We start from the raw sequence: 21,079 nt of genomic DNA on the forward strand, positions 1-21,079 counted from the left end.
GACCTGGAAAAAGTCATTCATGCATTCATCTTTTCAAGGCTCGATTACTGTAACTCGCTTCTCTCTGGCATCAACCTCTGCTGCTCTCTGGTTCTAACAGACGACATCACATCACCCCAATCCTGGCTTCTCTCCACTGGCTCCCTGTTCCTCTTAGAATTGATTTTAATATACTGATCACTTTTAAAGCACGTATATACAACATGTTGACCCTCTATGAGCCAGCTTGCAGCCTCAGGTCCTCGGGCTGGGGCCCTTCTGGTTGTTCCAAAGTCGAGGCTGAAAACCAAAGGTGACCGTGTTTTTGCCATCAGGACCCCTCGGCTTTAGAATGACCACTTGAACATGCAGTAACTCAAACACAACCTTCCTCTGTTCACGCTGCGTCGGGTGGAGAATGAAAGCGACGGGCGGTTTCAGTACCTGAGTGTGTTTGCAGCTTTGCAGGGGCAGTATTTGTCACAGATGAGTCCGTACAGGCCCGGGGGACAGAAGCGGTCCTGGCAGCTGGGGCCCTTGAAGCCCTCGTTGCAGAGGCAGGCCCCGTTGATGTGGTAGCACTTGGCTCGGTTCTGACAGTCGCACTTGTGGGCGCACTGCGGCCCGTAAGTGCCAACCGGGCATTCGTCCTGACATCTGAGTCGGGATGAAAAACAGCGAGTGAAAGCAGCGATGAGGGGAAGGTGTACGTCAACATAATGAAGAGGATGATTCCAGGTACAGAGCTTTTAAAGCTCATCTTTACAGGACATTTTCTTTCATTCATCTCTGGTTAATAAAGATAATCTAATTTCAAAGATGGTATTTTAAGTGGGCATGCAATCCTTGGAGATAAAGTGAATCCTTGTGTATAGATTCACTTTATAAAACATAAAATAAACGCTGTTTTGTGAATTGAACGTAGATCCTATATATGTATAAACTGTATATATAGTTCTTGGCTGTCCTTTCATAACTCACCACTCACAGTGTATGAAGCTCTAGGTTTGCCTTCTCCCTCCATAAGAAGACAGCGGCATTGGCTGCAGCTTATTTTTAAATGTACACATTTCAATTACACTCACTACTTAAAACAGTTGATGGAACCTTTTCTCCTCAAATGATCAACTGAAACACTCTGTTTCTCTGTTCCTGCAGTCTCTAAGTCAACAGCTAAGAACACCTTTATGTTTAAAGCTGCCTCTGATTGGAATAATCTACCTGTAAATATGAGTTCCATATCATCATGTATTCTTATTATATATATATATATATATATATATTAAGAAGTAAAGCGGTCATTAGACCGAGCAGTGCTAACACAACATAAAACTTGTTTTTGTTCACAAAGATACAAAGTAACAGGAGTTTTCACCAACATCCGTTTTGGTGACCAAGAGGCCAGAAAGCAGAGGAAAATATCCGTTAAAAGAAATATCTGGATAAGTGTAGACAAGGGCCTGAAGGACCAGGACTCTCTCAGCATCATGTTCACAGAGACAGAAATAACACAACATCTGTGTACATTTCACATCCCGAAAACAAAAGTGGGTGCATGTAAAAGAACTGAAAAGCTGACATGAATGATCCTTTAAACACACATTTACAACTCATAGAAATATTCTCCTGCTGCTACCGAACAATTCAAACGGAGCGGTGTCATCACTTCACTCTCCTCACTGATGACTCGCTCTGCCGTCACACCATCACGAGGGTCAACAGGCTACGACATTAAGCCGACACCCTGAGCGGTCTCTATAATGAGCACACACAGAGCGGCATTAAACAGAAAAAAAATAATTTGTTTAAGTTAAAGTTCGGCTGAGCTTCATTCTCGACACGTACGCAAGTTGAAACCATTAAGAAATAGACAAATCACTCAATTAAAATGGCCCGTTGAGGATTTTTCTGTTTGGTGTCACGTTTAAATCATGCTGACTTCCTCAGGACTCTTATCTCGGCTAATTCCATTAGAACGTGGACGTGGGAGGAGGAGAACTCAATCTAGGAATTATTCCATGTAGGCTAATTCACCTGTCTGGGGCCCAAATGAATGGAGGTGATTTGGCTCAATTGAGAGTAAAGATGGAGGGAGAGGAAGGAGGGGAGAGACGGAGCTGACCAGAGAGGAGGCGGGGCTGCAGAAAAGTGCTCATAGAAGAGAGTCAGAGATGATGGAGGAGATAAAGGAGGAAACTATTTTTAAAGTGCATAATAGCAATTAATGCGATGTGGGAGAGAGTAGGAGGGAAGGACATTGACATATAACACGGAACATAAAGTCTCCATATTCTGTACGACAGATGAATCCACAGTTCAAACGTCACAATCTATTTCTAATTTTGAGGACATGGACAGAGAGGTGCAGAGTGTTGCATGACTCTTTATCAGTATATGTTGAAGACGGAGGTCAACCGAGGCTGACTTTTTAATATGAGTTATTTTGGGCACTGTGCCTTTAATGGATGAGTTACAGTAGAGAGGCAGACAGAAAACACGCTCCTCTGTACTTCCTACTAACATGTTTACATTGACACCATTGCCTTAGTGTTTTCATGAGTCCCCACTCTGTATTTACTGTTTATCACATATCTTACTGTGATGCCGTATTTATCTTCCTGCCTGCTGAATTCCATTAATATTTTCAGCTGCAACAAGCTAATTTCCCCGAGGGGTCCGATAAGGTTTCACACAGCGGTGCGCTCACACCGTACCTCTCTCCGATGTAGCCGGCGGTGCACTGACACTGACCGCTGATGTGGTCGCAGAGGCCGCCATTGCGACACGTGCACTCCTGAGAGCAGTTGATGCCGAACGATCCGAAGGAGCACGGCTGTGCACAGACGGGCCCCTGAGGAGGAGGAAGACACGAGCATCGTGTTTACATGAGTACAGAGGGACACACTCGTGTTCAGTACACAGCAATCAGTAAATTAATTATTAGTTTCACTAGAGATAACTAAATGAAATGTTTTCATTATCTTAATGAGAGAAATATGTTGTTGTGACAACAGCGGTTGATACATAAATTAAGATTCAGATCAGGAAATAACATGTGATCAAAGGATAATTAGACTATATAACCAAGTGTTTAACACTATGGACATATTATTCACTCATTTTGAATTAAAAATGAAAGTAAGATTTCATCTCATGAACTTGTAAAAGCTGCAGAAGTCTGAGCAGGTGCAGAGTTAAATGAGTAAGTATTAGTGTCCCGTGATGATACTAAACGCCAATATTGAACTTTGAGGAGGAAACCTTTTTTTTATATGAAAAAGCTGAAATATGAAACACAAACATGGTGATCTCAGATTTGGGCTTGAAGGGAAAGTTTGGTTCTTTTGGAGTTTGGTTGTATGAGGTTGGGATGACCACAGTAAAAACAAAACAGTAAATTCCACCTCAACTGACTTTATTACCATTCAGATGTTGGTTTTTGCAAATTCGTAATTAATCTCTGATGATTTGCTTCAAGTTTCTTATCAATAACTACATTTTACAATTACATTTAAACACATCATGATAACGGTGTACTTTACCTTCGCCCACTGCTCTACTCTACTGAATAGAGGTGAACGCATTATAAAATAACTCAATGGAACCTCCGTTAGCGTTAGCTCAGTTATATAGCCGAGCAGGACTGTTCTGCCCACCGGCTGCTAACCGCTAACCGCTAACGATAACTAGCTCTCCTCCTGCTGATTTTAACACAGATGTCTTGTAACATTATCAGGGACATTTTCTATTGTCCCCTGGACGACGGGACGCTTCAAGTCTCGAGCCCTGATCCACGGCGATGCAGAAAAAACGAATACCGTCACATCTTTAGAATTTGGGCATCGACTTGGTACCGAAGATTCGGGAGCAAAGCAATGTTCTGCTGTGGACGTATTTTAGACTATAATCTATATCAGTTTAAGTTTTAAGCTTTATTTAGAATATTTTTCAATAAGGAACTGAACTGAAAGCGAAACTCATCTACAGTATAATGTCTTGTGTCTTTGTGACTGTCTTGTGTCTTTGTGACTGTCTTGTGTCTTTGTGACTGTCTTGTGTCTTGTGACTGTCTTGTGTCTTTGTGACTGTCTTGTGTCTTTGTGACTGTCTTGTGTCTTGTGACTGTCTTGTGTCTTGTGACTGTCTTGTGTCTTTGTGACTGTCTTGTGTCTTGTGACTGTCTTGTGTCTTGTGACTGTCTTGTGTCTTGTGACTGTCTTGTGTCTTTGTGACTGTCTTGTGTCTTGTGACTGTCTTGTGTCTTTGTGACTGTCTTGTGTCTTGTGACTGTCTTGTGTCTTGTGACTGTCTTGTGTCTTGTGACTGTCTTGTGTCTTGTGACTGTCTTGTGTCTTGTGACTGTCTTGTGTCTTTGTGAATGTCTTGTGTCTTGTGAATGTCTTGTGTCTTTGTGAATGTCTTGTGTCTTTGTGACTGTCTTGTGTCTTGTGACTGTCTTGTGTCTTTGTGACTGTCTTGTGTCTTGTGACTGTCTTGTGTCTTTGTGACTGTCTTGTGTCTTGTGAATGTCTTGTGTCTTTGTGAATGTCTTGTGTCTTTGTGAATGTCTTGTGTCTTGTGACTGTCTTGTGTCTTGTGACTGTCTTGTGTCTTTGTGACTGTCTTGTGTCTTGTGACTGTCTTGTGTCTTGTGACTGTCTTGTGTCTTTGTGACTGTCTTGTGTCTTGTGACTGTCTTGTGTCTTGTGACTGTCTTGTGTCTTTGTGAATGTCTTGTGTCTTGTGAATGTCTTGTGTCTTTGTGACTGTCTTGTGTCTTGTGACTGTCTTGTGTCTTGTGACTGTCTTGTGTCTTTGTGAATGTCTTGTGTCTTGTGAATGTCTTGTGTCTTTGTGACTGTCTTGTGTCTTGTGACTGTCTTGTGTCTTTGTGACTGTCTTGTGTCTTGTGACTGTCTTGTGTCTTTGTGACTGTTTTGTGTCTTTGTGACTGTCTTGTGTCTTGTGACTGTCTTGTGTCTTGTGACTGTCTTGTGTCTTTGTGACTGTCTTGTGTCTTGTGACTGTCTTGTGTCTTGTGACTGTCTTGTGTCTTTGTGACTGTCTTGTGTCTTTGTGACTGTCTTGTGTCTTGTGACTGTCTTGTGTCTTTGTGACTGTCTTGTGTCTTGTGACTGTTTTGTGTCTTTGTGACTGTCTTGTGTCTTGTGACTGTCTTGTGTCTTGTGACTGTCTTGTGTCTTTGTGACTGTCTTGTGTCTTTGTGACTGTCTTGTGTCTTTGTGACTGTCTTGTGTCTTGTGACTGTCTTGTGTCTTTGTGACTGTCTTGTGTCTTTGTGACTGTCTTGTGTCTTGTGACTGTCTTGTGTCTTTGTGACTGTTTTGTGTCTTTGTGACTGTCTTGTGTCTTGTGACTGTCTTGTGTCTTGTGACTGTCTTGTGTCTTTGTGACTGTCTTGTGTCTTGTGACTGTCTTGTGTCTTGTGACTGTCTTGTGTCTTTGTGACTGTTTTGTGTCTTTGTGACTGTCTTGTGTCTTGTGACTGTCTTGTGTCTTTGTGACTGTCTTGTGTCTTGTGACTGTCTTGTGTCTTTGTGACTGTTTTGTGTCTTTGTGACTGTCTTGTGTCTTGTGACTGTCTTGTGTCTTTGTGACTGTCTTGTGTCTTGTGACTGTCTTGTGTCTTGTGACTGTCTTGTGTCTTGTGTCTTTGTAGAGATCATAGATAACAGCTTCAGTTTCCCGTCAGAAATGTAAAGAGGTGAAAATATTCTAAATATTTCTCCAAACTCCATCTACTGTAGTAAAGCACTGACTATGGAGAAGAACCTCATACAAACACACTTCAAAACATCCAAACTATCCCGTTAAAGTTCCCCTCCAGACACGTTTTAACGAATGTGAAAAATACTCTGATTTGATTCATATTCTGTGTAACACATAAAAAGAGACTTTTTTCTCCGTTACTGAGAGATTCTGGATCTGGCCTCGTCCAACTCACGATCTATTTGTTTTATTTCTTCGTTTGTTAGACTCAGATGAAGAGTCTCTTGTGCAACAAAATGAACGACTATCGCAGTATCAGAATGGTGTCGTTAGCATCTTCTATTTGTTCACGTTGTTTTCTAGCTTGTTAGCTTGTGACTGGCATTGATAGTGGAAAGGAGCTCCAGGGTCCAGTTTACATCCACAAACTGCACACTCTACTCTCTGTACTCCGAACTGACAAGTCCGCCCCACCCTGGAGGTTTCAGGTTTCTTTGCAGGCATTTGTGTATTTGTGACTTCCTAAATCTAGCTTGTTTGAATCTCATATTATAGGGAAGTGCACAGAAATCTCCCCCTTGAAAAAAGCCTCTCTAGTGACAAACTTTGCTCAGGTACAAGTGAGTAGAATAAAGGTGAGACATTTGTAACACTCCCTATTAGCTGAACTTGGGTAAACGTGCACATTAGCTGGTTTAGTTGTGGACGTGAAGCAGCTCGTACCACCCAGCCGGCGGGACAGGAGCACTCTCCGGTGACGTGATGACACGCTCCTCCGTTCTGACAGGGACATCGCTGTTCACACAGGGAGCCGTGTTTACCGGGAGGACAAGGCTCCTCACAGCTGGAGGGAAGAGACAAGAAGGCAACCCGAGTGAAGCTTGATGTGTTAAAGCTGCATTCTCTCTAGTGTCCATCAGGGGGCGACTCCTCTGGTTGTATAGAAGTCTATGAGAAAAGGACTCTACTCTGGTTGTACTGTACATATAAATATAATAATAATAATGATATTTATCTATTTCCACATCGTAAAAAATCTTTTAACACATCAATGTATTTCCAAGGCTTATATTTTGCACTGAAAATCCAAAATAGAGCATATTCTCTAAAGGATAGACACAGAAAAATCATTTGTGGAGACAAACGAGGAAGCATTAATTACAGTTTTCAGTTTTTGGCTTCACCTTTCAGAACCGGTACAACACACTCTTGTGTGTTGTGTTTGATTTATATATTCATGTACTTCACACTAACACAATGACAAACCCAGACTTAATATCATTAGAAAGGTAGAAATGTTAAGAGTGTTGTAGATTGAGCAGAGCAGCAGCTGGTTCAAAGAGAATCAGATCAGAAGAACCGTGTGTGTACCATATGGTGTCAAAATAATTTTTTTTAATGAATTATTGTATATTTTTGATGTGTTTAATTTAGCAAAAGATCTGAGGTGTTCTGCTACCCCCCCGGCTACTCACAAGGCTCCGGTGTATCCCGGCGCACACAGACACTCGCCGGTCTGATGCTGGCAGGTGGCGCCGTTGAGGCACTGGCACTCCAGCAGGCAGTCTTTGCCGTAGAGGTTGGGGTCGCAGGGCTCCTCGCAGCGCCAGCCCTGGAAGCCGTCGGTGCAGACGCAGGCTCCGGTTATCGGGTTACACTTGGCCCCGTTCTGGCACTGACAGCGGCTGCTGCAGTGGGGCCCCCAGAAGTCGCTCTCACAGCCTGGACAGAGACGAGGGAGTGTGAGTCAACATGTGATTTAAAACTGTGTGATCATCAATATTTATACACGGGTTCAGAGGTCTGAGAGTGCGGAGGATTCATGGTCATCTGAACATGAAGTAATCCACATGAGAGTGTTTTAACAGAGAGGACGAAGGTGAGGTGAAGTCAGGTGAGATAAGATCATAGTCTGTATATAATGGACGTGGTCATGATGTCACCCATGGTTTGTGGACTGATGTTTTGAAGCCTCCAGTTTGGCGATAACATAGTCGCCATCTTGGATTACGGCCGTCGCCATGTTGGTTTTTTGCAACCAGTGAACAGGAAGTGACCATATTTAGACTGAGGAGTGACGTAGAGACGCCGTATACGTTTCTAGTAGAGACCTGTCAATCACCGTGTAGCCCCGCCCTAAAGCATCCCCTGCTTTATGGTCTGTGTGACTCTAAATGGACCATAATGTACTAAATGAACATCATGCTGTATTGAAGAACACTTGAAACTAGAGATTGAGACCATAAACTCATGTTTACAATGTTTACTGAGGTAATAAATCAAGAGAGAAGTAGAGTCATTTTCTCATAGACTTCTATACAACCAGAGGAGTCGCCCCCTGGTGGACACTAGAGAGAATGCAGCTTTCATAGACTTCCGCATCGGCTTCACTCTTCAGAACCGGAGGTTGCTGCCTGGATAAGACGAGGTTCCATCAATGGTTCAAATTAGATGCAAATACAAAGCTAAAGCTTTTCTATTTTGAATTACACGTGTTGCTTAAAATAACAGATTACAGTTTTCATCTAAACTGTTTTTCACAATCACCACGGAACAAAGAAAAAATTCTAAATGTCAGAAGAGAAAAAAGAGAAGAGCTTCATTTGGCTTTGGTTTGATACCAACAGCTGCTGAATAACAGATTAGACAACAGTCAGTCCAGAATACAGAAGTCCATAAACCCAGATTAAAGTACTGGTCCCAGTCTTCATGAACACTGAGAGAAAGGTGTTACAGCGGTTTAACCTACAGGAGTCTGAGGCAGCTCCTCTGAGGGCAGCAGATGTGCTAAATCAGCTGCCCTCACCTTTAACTGTCAGAGAGACACGATGCAAACGAGACATCGGTAAACTCTATACAGCCCGTTGATGTTAACCAACGCAGCTGGTCTGAGATCTCTTCATACCAAGTCAAGTCCACTGTCTTAACCCCCCCCCCCACATACACCAAAAATAGAGCTCAAGGACGAGCCTTTAATGTTTTAGTTAATCTGAGTGATCCACAGTGTTGGTGCAGCTGCAGCACAAATCCTCTCCCTGATGTTGCTGCTGGAGAGAAATGCATTAAACCACTTTACTCTCCAACTTTACTGAAAGTAATCAATAACTATACTAACAACGCAAACATTTTGGTTGGTGCGTGACAATAAACACGGTGCAATAGTAAGACATAATATGTGAAAATATGAAAATGTACATTTACATTGTACATCTTTGTTAATAAATATATATATATATATATATTTACTACATTCCTGTTTACGTTTGTTCATTTTCAATACAGTACCACAAATCTACTATTACTCTATTTTATATTTTATTCACGTCTTTATTTTAACTTGCACTCTAAGATTCTCATTTTGCTCTTACTTGTGTGATTTATTAAAAAGAAAATACATATTTAATGAGCATTAATAGAGGGAGCCTGAGATCTAAGAGTTCATGGCCAACGACTGCTTGTCCGTATGATGATAAAGAGTTTGAGCCTCAAACTACTGCAGCAGCATCCAGAATATCTCTCTCAAGAAGTATAATAAAAAACAGTTCCCTAGCATTATATACTTTACTTGCCTCTTCCAGCGTGCTCTATTATTATATTTCCAACATGATTTCAAAGCTGAAGAAGAGAAATTAAGTGTTTTCACCACATTTCACTGAGAGGTTAAAGATGACACAACAATGTAAAGACTCTTTTAAACCAGATGTAGTGGTGACACTATAAGACTTCACATTTTGACTTGTGTATATGTATATATATATATATATATATATACATATACACACACATTTGTGCTCATGTCTGTCACTTCATAGAAGCTGTAGAATGTATCTCAGTGGAGATAAATGAGCCCTATGAGGAAGAACCGCCTCCGACAGTTTCTGTCACTTTCTGAAACCAACGCCTGACATTTCGAGCCACTTCGGGCACTGATTGGTCAGCTGTGCAGAGGTGAGGACGTAGGAACGCTTCTTTATTCTATATGTGATCAAACAGCATGAATCACTTCCAGGAGGGACCGCCTGGAAATGAGCGCCGTTATCTCCATATTTAAAGGATTATGATGCCCCCCCCCTCCTCCTCCTCCTCCCCCTTCCCTCAAATATTGCTTCATCCTGACGTGACATGATAACCGCTCAGAATGAAACACCACAAACATCAGCCAGCAGTGGTGACGTGCACTGTAGCGTGATGGATGCACGCAGCACCACAGTCGTCTCATCAGTCTAAAACAGCAGACAATTCAGCATTGTCATTCTGCCGGCCACTGCAGCCACAGCATTTTGCTACGGGTTGCTATTCGTGCTATATTCTAATGGACTCCTGTTTACAAAAATGAAATCTACATATTCCTGGGCACAGTTTTTTTCAGGCTTTTTAGTCTGTTCAAGCTGCCTCCTTCGCAATATTAACACCGATGAGTGGATTCAACATATTCTCAGGATCTGTATCCAGATAATACATCGCAGGTCTGTAAGTGGATGCAGTGCACCAACACGCTCGCACTCACAACTCGGCAACTACGACAGCTCGGTCAGTCGCTTCAAACTATGGCGCTCTACGTATGCTTCTAGTGTCAGCTTGGTACTCTGTCATCTCAAAATAAACATCCGTGTTCACAGGAAACAACTTGGTTAGGTTGAAGAAAAGATGAATGTTTGTAACGTAGTTAAGAAGGCTACATTACATACGTGACGTAAGTTAAGTACGTAGCGTTACGTGACTTCAAATAAGTCAACATTGTTTTTTGCTTTCACATGGGTCGTGAACATTGATCTCCTGGGTGAAAGTCTTGAGTGTTTGTCATTGTGGTTCTGGTTAGAATAAGTATGTTTGTTACGTAGTTGAATAGGCTACCTTACATAAGCGGCATTAATTAAGTAGGTAGCGTAACTTGACATAAATTTAAATAAGTCAACGTTGTCTTTTGCTTTCACGCGGGTCAGGTACACCTGGGTACACCTGGGTGAAAGTCCTGTGAGTAATTAACCCGTCCATCTGACGACATTCATCACTCTTTCTAGTACGTCACCTGACTTCTTCACTCCCACCGGAACTAAGGCCACGTCGAGCGCCACCCACAGTTTGACATGTAGGGCCACTGACTAAGCTGCAAGTTGACGACTTGGTAGAGAATCGCTGGTATAAATCAGAACCGGACGACATTAGTTGAAAACAAGTACAAAAGACGGGACATTTTTATTGTATATTACATCATCTCAAGACAACATAAATCAAAGCACTATTATCTTGTTGATATATGCTCACGGGTTGCACTGCACTCTCCAAAAGGGAAGTAAAGTGCCCAGAGTGTGAGTGCCAAGAGCTCTGAGTGAATGGTCTTAAGTTTCAAAAAAAAGACGGGCAAAGTTGCCCAGACTTGAAGAACTTATTCCACCCCAAACGTGGGTGGTCGTTACAGATATCATGGTGTTAAATGTTTCATCAGTGCTGCGGTGGACAGAGCTCTGAGCAGACAAAGCATAAATCAGACCCACACTAACTCCCTCTCAATATTCCTCTAATTTACTCTCTTCTTTCTTTTGCATCTCTCAGTTCCCCCTGCCCTATCTCCATTTCTCTCCTCCTCCTCCTCCTCCTCCCCCTGTCTCTCGCTCAAAGGGGGGAGTTCCCCTTTATTCCTCTTCACTAGTGAGCCAACACAGTCAAATTCTTTATCCTCTCTCAGCCTCAATTATTCAGCAGCAAAGAGTCCAAATCAAGTGACTAATGACTTTGATCAAGAGTAGCTCGCTGGCACAAAGCAGAACTTTCCACACTGAATTAAGAGCTGCATAATATACTTTGGCAAGGGCTCCCTCTTTAAGGAACATTTCTAGGTTTATCTACGGTGTAAAGTCATTGTTTGCCAACGATAGAATGGGAGCGAGCTCTTTGGTTGTGCTGTTTACTCTCTCACGTCTAAAAGGGAAACACACCTGGATATTTCTACCAGAGGTTGTTGTCACAAGCATATTCGATCTTAACTAAAACTAAATTAAAAAGTTGGAGATCTCTACCTCTATATTAAGAGTGTGTATGTAAATATGAAGCTAAAAGGCAGCAGAGGATATGGTTAGTTCAGCTTAGCAGAGCAGCTAGCTTGGCTCTGTCCTCCACAGCTCATTATCTTCGCTTAGTAGGATCGTGCGATATCTGTTCGCGTGTGCGTCCGCGAGCGAGCGTGCACATCCGCGTCTGTCCACGGCTAATCTTCGGCTTCGGCTGCAGCAAAACCTCGTTATATTTCGGGTGCCCATTCATGGCTGCATGCTAAAGGGCCGTGGACGTGGGTGTAGTGATTCACACTTTCTTATTAACTGTACGGGAGCATGTGTCGCCGTTCATTCAGATAAACTTACAATACTCGTATGGAAACCTTGAGGGCAGGTTCAACAGGCTTCACAGGTCTACATGACAGCAGGGCAGTCGTATAATTTACAAATGGATATTTACTCATCGTAGAGATGAAGAATATTTAGTTTTATTTTCAGTTGCAGAAACTCTTATTTGTAAAATTATAAGCTGCGCAACAGAACAGCTGTTAGAGCAGCAATTAGAAGCTTCCAAAGACAGAGTCTGTTGCTGCCTTTCCTCGTCACTCACGCATACAGAACAGACTGAAATATTGATGTTCAAAACTTCCTTTTTTAATGCAGCAGCTAATTGGAAGATCCGTAGACAGACAACCCTCCTACGCAGACAGATACGAATTTAAAAGTTCCTTTATTTTGTTCCTCTTTTATGAAATATAAAACCTGACTCCCTATATGTATTAACTGGCCAACATTTAACTTTAAAGTTAAGAGGAAGGTAAAACAAGAACTGTCGCATAATCCAAAGAACTCCTTAACGAGTCAAAACAAGACGCATATGTCAGCTTCATGACTCATATCCACTTTAGTCCATTACTGCTCACATTGAGTAAGGGTCTTCTGTTTGTTTGTATTTCTTTCCAATGGACAGAAGCATAGTCTTTTCAAAATAAAACTTCAGTTTTCACAAGAAAAGTGAAGTTTCTGCTTGTTACTTGCAGAGTATATTTTCAAAATAAAACTTCCGTGTTCACACGAAACGTACAGTTTCCGCTTGTAGCATACAGACAAAGTAAGTAAGTTTACTTAGTTTTTAGGTTTACTTACACAACAAAACTACTTGGTTAGGTTTAGGTAAAGATTGTGGTTTGGGCCAAAATATGTTTTTATTACAAAACTGTCTTTAGTTAAGAAAGTACATTTGTTAACGGTATAATATGTCAACAGTGACTTGGTCTCACACAGGACCCGAACAGCATACTTTGCTATTTTGGATCCCTTTTTTCTTAAACACTCAGTCCAAATGATCTCAGAGCAAATAACTCATATTTTAAATCTTCCTATTACTCGGCTCATGTTATACTCCTTCATCAGGAGGTACAACTGGGGAATTTATTACATTACTATCACTACATTTACTATCAGCACTGATTTGACATCCCCATAAGGTGGCAAATGTTTTCCTTTAACTTATCAGAAATTATCTATCAAATCATTTCTCCAAATTGAAAAGTTTTAATGGCTTTTATCATTTTATTATGGTAATTGTCTTGTTTCTTTGTTTTTGTCATTGACATGATGCCACTTTTAAGTAAAGGGCCGCTACCTAACGATCTCTTGAGCATAACGGAAGGTTCAATGAGGCTGAATTTGACATTTAGACATATTTTTTGGAAAGAAATATAGCTGAATGTCAAATCACTTAATGGCCTGAACACACGGGGGGGAGGCAGACGAAGGACGGAGAAAGTCAGACACGACTAATTTCAGCCTAATTTGATGGTTTCAACATGTGTGACTGATGCTGACAGCTGCTGCTTCTACCTTCCTCTCATACAGGCGGTGCAGATCTGATCCACATACTCTCATATGTATGTTAACATGCACGGAAGGAACCAGGCCACTTGGGGAAATCAGCTCACAAAGACACGATATTTCAATGCTCAGTCTAACGTGGTGACTGTAAATGTGCGTTTACATGCAGCAGGTCTATCAACATCTATCATCCTATTTTATTCTTATTTTATTAACTTATTTCAGGTGTATTTTGGTGATTGCAAGACACCGTTTCCTGATTTGTGTTCGTTTGTCTGACGGAACAGCGAGAGCACAGTGTTTTTTCCCTCTACAGTCCTAATGTGTCTGAAGTAGTTTCATCGTGGAAACAGAACTTATTATCTTCCTCTTCTCTTTCATAACACCGCTCCGCAGCCTGTCACAGGTACATGTTCCCTGTCTGAAGTCCTGCACACGTCACGCTCACATGTGAAAGAAAACATCAGAGGCTTGTTTGTTCATGCGGACGGCCAAGAGATCGTCTTTTTCTGTTTTCAATAACACAATTACAAGAAAAAAGAGGTTATTTTTAGATGCAAAGCAGCATCTCACACAGTGAGCATTCACTCCTCCGGGAGCCAAACACACTGATACTGATAACGACCTTATAATTCTCAATGTGAACACTTAACATGTAACATCGCTGTGTGTTTCTGCAGCACGTGAAACACATCCAAGAGGAACCGCTACTGTAATACTGTTACAAGTCACAATGGCCGGTCTTTATACACAGAGCATAACACAGTTATAATACATCCAGTGTTAATATCAGAGCCGAATCCCGTAAAGAAACTCATTTTTTTCAATTATTTCCAATTTAAATTCAAAGTGTATGATGTGATTAGAAACTCTCATACAGTTGCTGGTGCTATTTCTTTCACCATTGTGTTTGCATTGTATTGTCAAGGCCTGAGAAGTGCTTTAGGTAACGTCTACACACACGCTGTGCTTGGCTGATTGATGTCGTCATTAAATCGTCTGCTGCACCTACTTTAGATGCTGTTCTCTCTTGTCTCTCCAGCCATTCGGAAGAAAAAAGAAGGAAAAGAACCCCTTTAGGGTTTCATCGCGCTGCTTTTTCATGACACAGGGGAAAAAGCTATGCAAATATAATAATCATTCATTAGTCATTATCAGCTGGAAGTCAGTTGGTTGAGTCTGCTTTCACAGAAGTGCTACGTAGCCTGAACAAAAATGTGTCAATATGCATATCTGCAGCTGTGATTATTTGAGTCTGTTTTCCTAAACTTTGATTCATCCAGCAAAGACTGTGGCTCTTTAGACACACACACTGTATACAAATACAGTGCTCTATTGCTGCGCTACACACTGGAGCTGCAGAGGGATACTCTCTCCACTTACAAACACGTTCAAACTCCTCGTTACAACACAAAGCCGGCAACTAATCTGCTCTCTCTTTCTATGACCAGTTATACAAAACCTCTCCGGCATTAAATGAATACCACTCCACTCCTGCCATCAACAACCACTAACATCTGCATGATGAGTGTTTTACATTATTCAAACCTGTCGGCACAGTCAGAGGGAGGGCCACGAGGTTATAGTGATTAACTGTGTGAAATGAAAAAAAACAAAAGCTCTGCATTCAAAAGTCTCTATTCACAAGAGCAGGGAAGGTGACTGAATTAGCAGCTTTTGTGTGGCTCTTGACTGCGTTATTTTTCGGCTGAATGAATCAGAATTAATGTCGTTTCACACCAAGAACAGATTTTCTTTTGCCTAAAAATGTAAACAGAAATCTATTAAAAAATGTATTTGTGGGTTATGACTGTTTGCACACGTCACAAGAACATTCGTTGGGGGGGGGATATTGTTTTTTATTATTTCAGCAGGATTACCGCCATGTTTGACCAATGAAACCCTTTGTTCCAACTGAAGTCAACATTGTAGTCGTTCTGCATAATAATTTGCCACGTGTCTCTGAGAGTGTGCATTACGGAGCAACGTGCCTTTGGAACAATGGGCAGTGTCCTAATAATGTACAACAAACACCTGAACAACCAAATAAAGGACGATATACGGCTCGAGATCGGCCAACAGCCGGGATACGATGAAGATGGCAATGTAGCCGATATGCACTTGCTCACGTTATATGTTGGCCACAGAGCAGGGCTAGCGACAGAAGCTAGCGTTAGCGTGAAACTTGATATAGAGAAATAGGCAATGCAGTAACAGAATATTAATCTATTTGTGATGAACACCGCATACTTTGACTGTTTGAGTTGAGTTCCCCGAGCCTGCTGCCTAGCGATGGACGGGCTTCACTCTGCATAAAGCCGAGGTTAAGTCATGATTATGCATATTTAGATACTAGGTCTTGGTCTCTTTTGCTCTCCATAGAATATGAATAGTCAACGTCACATACTTCAACAGATTTGGTGTGTCTCCACCTGGACACATTAAAATCAAAAAACTCAAAAGAGAGCATTGATTGTTGATGACTGCCAAAGGCCCACGACAGGGCATTTTACACACAACAAGTTTGGATGTTTATTCAGGAATCAAAGTGTGAACCACACAGAAACGCTCTCCTCCGCTCTCCTCATATATATATATATTTAAAGCTGCAAAAACAAAAAACAACTCATCTTACAAACTAAGATTTGTCTGCGACATGATGACTTAGTCACATCGGCTCCAGGGTGATGTGAAAATCTTTTCCCCATAAAGAGGATGCATGCGGCCCAGTGAGAGGGTGATGGACGAGCGGCCTGATCGGACAGGAACGAGGGGGGAATACCCTGCCAATAAGTGAGGCAGAGGGATAGTGCTGAGTGGCCGAAATAACACAGCAGCACTCCCGACTGCCGTCGGGCCATCTGTTGATCTATGGAGCTGCAGCTGCACTCATTTGTCTTGGTTGTGCTCCGCTGATCACACCGTGGGTTTGTGGAGGCCGGACTGTGAGCTACAGTGTGGTTTAGTGGTCACCCGGACAAATAAAGGGGCATGTGCAGGGGGAGAACAGAGGGGGGCAAGGATGTGAAAGTCTATCTTACAAGCACATATACATAGACATGCCTGTGGACAATATGGGTCCACTTATCGTAGAGGTGGAGGTTCTCCAATACATGTAGGTGGTAACCTCCGGGTTCGAAGTGTCTTAAAACCTGCATTCTCTCTAGTGTCCACCAGGGGGCGACTCCTCTGGTTGTATAGAAGTCTATGAGAAAATGACTCTACTTCTCTCTTGATTTATTACCTCAGTAAACATTGTAAACATGAGTTTATGGTCTCAATCTCTAGTTTCAAGTCTTCTTCAATACAGCATGATGTTCATTTAGTACATTATGGTCCATTTAGAGTCAAACAGACCATAAAGCAGGGGATGCTTTAGGGCGGGGCTACTGTGATTGACAGGTCTCTACCACAGCGTTGTCCGGTCTAGGAGTTGTTCGTCTTACAACTGTAAGTCTTGCACAGAGTGTTTTCACTTCATAAAAGTTAATTTTAATATTTTGGTAGTCTAAAATGGTCTAATTCAGCATTTGGTTGTACTTAGCTCCACGCTCTACTGTCACTTCTGGTTGCAAAAAAGAAATAGTGACTACAGCCAAAGACCAAGATGGTTGCGGCCAAAGCGCTGAACTCGAGGCTTTAAAACAGCAGTCCACAAACAAATGGGCGATGTCATTGTGACTACGTCCACATCTTATAAACAGTCTATGAAATTAAAGCACAACTGAGAGCCACTAAGTGATTTGTTGCCGTGATGAATAAATGATTATAAAGTTGTTCTGTATCTGTCATCGAGCTCGCCTTTAACATTTCACCGAGTCAAGACGCTGAATCGATGCTGCTGTCAGCCAATGAACGCCTTCTCAGCTGCACTCACAGCGTCTGTTGGGCAAAAGCCAATGAACTAGCCAGTCAGTGCACACACACACACACACACACACACACACACACACACACACACACACACACACACACACACGCAGCCTCGAGTGTAATTCATTCATTTTTAATTTAATGGCATCTTTGTCAAAAACTTATGGAACAGATGGAGAGAAGCAATCTGCAGGATACTTGTTTTTCATGACTTTGACGACACCTTTGGTGATAAACAGTCGCTGCTTTGCATTTACCGCGGGCGCTGCCTCAATATAATCTATTATTAAATACTACTCTTTTATATTCATTCCAAACAAATTGCTATTGTTGCGTCCATGAACACAGAGACGACAACTTTGTATGCGGCAGAGGAAAGAGAGTAGCTGAACAGCAAAGTAAGGGCCCGAGTGAAGTTAAATAAGGGTTCTATTTATATGAAAAAAAATGCAAATGATTACTTTTAAAACACAGCAAATCACACCCAGAATGCTTTTAAACCGAAAAGTCCCACAGGCTCATTGAGAAAGGTCAACAGCAGGGACGAACTATGCCTCTGGAAAGCATGCAGCCATAAGTACAGCAGAAATAAAAAAATAAATAAGAATAAATTGACTTTGCTTGACTACAGTGCATTTATATTTCCAACAGCACCCGGGTATATTGCCCAGCAATGCAGCACTTTATTTAAGGCCACACTGCTTGCATGAGTAAAAGTATTTCCATCAGCACGCTGTCAGACAGCCACTGTGCACTATCCCCTGACAAACGAGTAAACAATACTTTATAAAACCAGCACTGTTTGCTCTCACCTCCAGAACAAGCTGATGAAAGTCGCCGATAACAGAACTCTGCGCTGCTAACTGTGTGCACGTTGACCCGGTCATGCTTTGAAACACCCCGTCAGTAGATAACTATGTCAAGCAAAGCTCAGAGTTATTAGGAGACGGCCGACCCACATACAAACATGCACGCTCGTGTTTAATTCACAGCCATTGATTTCCTATTTTCAATTAATAATTGTAATTAGTGGCAGCATAGTTCAGGCTGTATGGGACGCGGGTCGATGCGGGGGGAGGGCGGTGATGGAGGACAGGCCAGATGGATGGCACAATTTACTGCTCGCGGGCCTGGAATGATGTGTCACTTTACCGTGACACTGGCTGCGCCTGTTGGTGTGTCTAGGTGATTGAGTTTTTACAGATTTTCATGTCCGGATAATAAGCCGGGAAAAGTTGGCGCCGCGTTAATCGATGCACAGAAAAGTCGTCTTTGCTTTGCACTTTTTCGTATTTGAAGCCCAGATAATTGCTGTCATTAGCGGTCATCAACACCGTTGCTGTAGAATGTTGCACAAATTGTGGAAACCTTTCACTTGATTTGTTTTTGTTGGACTTATCCCGGCAAAGTCCAGCTTGCTTTCTCGTTTGGTAATTGCATTTTAATGATCTCCTTTTTCTGCAAACATGGGGCATAAATTTTGAGTTCAGGTCTAATGGCTCTCGGCAGGTGGCTGTCCTCCCACCGACCCACTGATAAATATATAGAGGTGAGAGGTGCACATCAGACAGCTGATGAAGCCATTTGTCTGGGGTCAGAGGTCAAACATCATGCTAACACATTACTGCACGGGAGCCACCCACCGGATGACAACATCTTCATCCAACTCGCTCAAGACAATTCGGATTTAAGATCCCATTTGGACTTACTTTTAGACTTCTTGGTCACTTGGAGGCAGCAAAACACAATACTGAAATATGATCACATTATATAGTTGATATGGCCAACGTGTTAGCAAACACACACCCAGCAAACAGAACCACATTACCATTCATTTGGCGTGGAGAAGTCCGACAGTCACTCTCCTTTTAGCTCGGTTTTTGGTCTCCACCAACCATGAAAGAATGAAAGAAATATTCCTCTCTTTAGCTATTAAACACTCCACTATGTCCACCAGCTGGTTGCCAACTGCTGTTTGGAGCTGGACAGGTGGTGTACGTTGGTATTACTCACATTTATTTAAATTAAAACAGTAAAAGACACTAAAACGCTTTGTCGATTTTGGAGTCAAGTGATAATTATCTGTGGCTTTGTCACTAGGAGCGATTCCTTCCACCATAAAAACACATCTGATCATTTGTTAATATAAAAATAAAGAGCAGCTTTGAGGCCTGTATTTTGACGTCCGTAGCATTAAACCTTATTGGCTTCAATTGGACGTTGTAATTGCATTCATAGCTGGATCGGTTTCCTTCTGACTCTGGAGCTGATTGTGTGTGTTGTTTGAAATAGTGCACAGTGACGATAGACTGGATGTTTTATGTGTTTTAAATGTGTATCTTGTTGGAAACACCCTATGGCTGCTGGCTTGGCCAAGGCTCCCCTCTAATCTCAATGAGTCTTGGTTAAATAATAATTGAATAATAATGATAAAAATAAAGACCAATATTAATAATATTAAAGACCAAGTAGGGTTGACTAATTACAAATACAACATGAGCTCCGGCTGTCCATAATGAGCTGTAGTTCATTCCCATCAGCCTCAGCCGCACTTTGTGTTTACGGCTAATAGCAGATGTTAGCGTGCTTTAGCCCAGTACCTAAAATAGTTCTTATTTCAAACGAGGTAAATCAATTAAAATAACACGTGTTCTTGACCAGTTCTTTTCATCACAGCTGTCATTTCATTCTCTTGCCCATTCTCAGGTTTTCACTATTTCTCTTTGCGGTATTTTTCCTGGAGGACGATTCCTCCCGGAGGGATCAGTGTCATCTTATCCTAAACCCAGAGTATGCTCTGAGTCAGTCCTATAGAGCAGACTGGCTTTAGGGGATCCTTTAGGAATCAACAGACCAACCTTCCCTCTTACTCGGAGGTCAAACTGGCTCCTTCTTCTGCACCACGAGCCCCCTTGAGAAAGGTCAAGACGGCTTGAAGTGCAAAATGAGTGAAGGGAGAGGAGGATGAGGAAATAAAGAGGCTGAGGAGACTGTGCTCTTCTTCTCTGAGCAAATGTAAAGCAGAGGAAGACAGCCGATGAATAATTCGTGGTCATTTTCAAAGTCAAAGCGAAGTCGGTCGTGTGGGGAGGAAAAGGATCCATTGTGCCGGCCACTTCAGCGGGAAGGCAGCAGTGGACGATAAACAAGTTATTTTGGAAATGAATCAGAGTGCATAGAGAGAGAGGAGGGGGGGCAGGCAGGAAAGCGGAGCGTGGTGGGCAGGTCGTTATATTCCTTAATGGGTTGTCTGTCATGAGGTTTGGCTGGCGTGGGCTCACGTGGCATTAGAAGGAAAATAGGTAATCAAAAGGTTTCCGAGGTGAGGTGCCAGTCCATTTCCCCCTCTGCTCCCAGACACACATGATGGATGGCGAGCGGCAGGAGAGAGAGAAGGACTCTTTGGAAAACAGCAGCCTGATATTTGTTTACAGAGCAGCTAAAGCACAGAACTATAAAAAGGAAATACAGATAAATTCAGTGTTTTCATTTCCACACATTCTGTTTAAAGATCACATTTTCATGACGTGTTTCTGGTCACCGTTTTCTTCTAGCAGTAGCCATTCAATGTATTTTCCTTCTGTAATTACTTCTTTAGATAATAGTTGTTATTGTTGCTGGTGGAGTTACTGTGCGCATAGACACACACA

The 21,079-nt window shown here is 42.1% G+C and overlaps 1 protein-coding gene across 1 annotated transcript in view; it reads right to left on the bottom strand.

The window, feature by feature from the left end:
• Positions 1-21,079, bottom strand: part of LOC142934188 (multiple epidermal growth factor-like domains protein 11) — a 95,702-nt gene that overhangs the window by 36,187 nt on the left and 38,436 nt on the right. Inside the window, exons 6-9 of the mRNA XM_076078629.1 lie at positions 7,185-7,431; positions 6,433-6,553; positions 2,694-2,830; positions 424-636 (exon numbers count right to left, since the gene is read on the bottom strand). Coding sequence (XP_075934744.1) covers positions 424-636; positions 2,694-2,830; positions 6,433-6,553; positions 7,185-7,431 — 718 coding nt within the window. The remainder of the gene's footprint in view (positions 1-423; positions 637-2,693; positions 2,831-6,432; positions 6,554-7,184; positions 7,432-21,079) is intronic.

This window comes from Anarhichas minor, unplaced genomic scaffold, assembly GCF_050575085.1.
Source record: "Anarhichas minor isolate MPS153535 unplaced genomic scaffold, ASM5057508v1 ptg000067l, whole genome shotgun sequence".
NCBI classification, from domain to species: domain Eukaryota; kingdom Metazoa; phylum Chordata; class Actinopteri; order Perciformes; family Anarhichadidae; genus Anarhichas; species Anarhichas minor.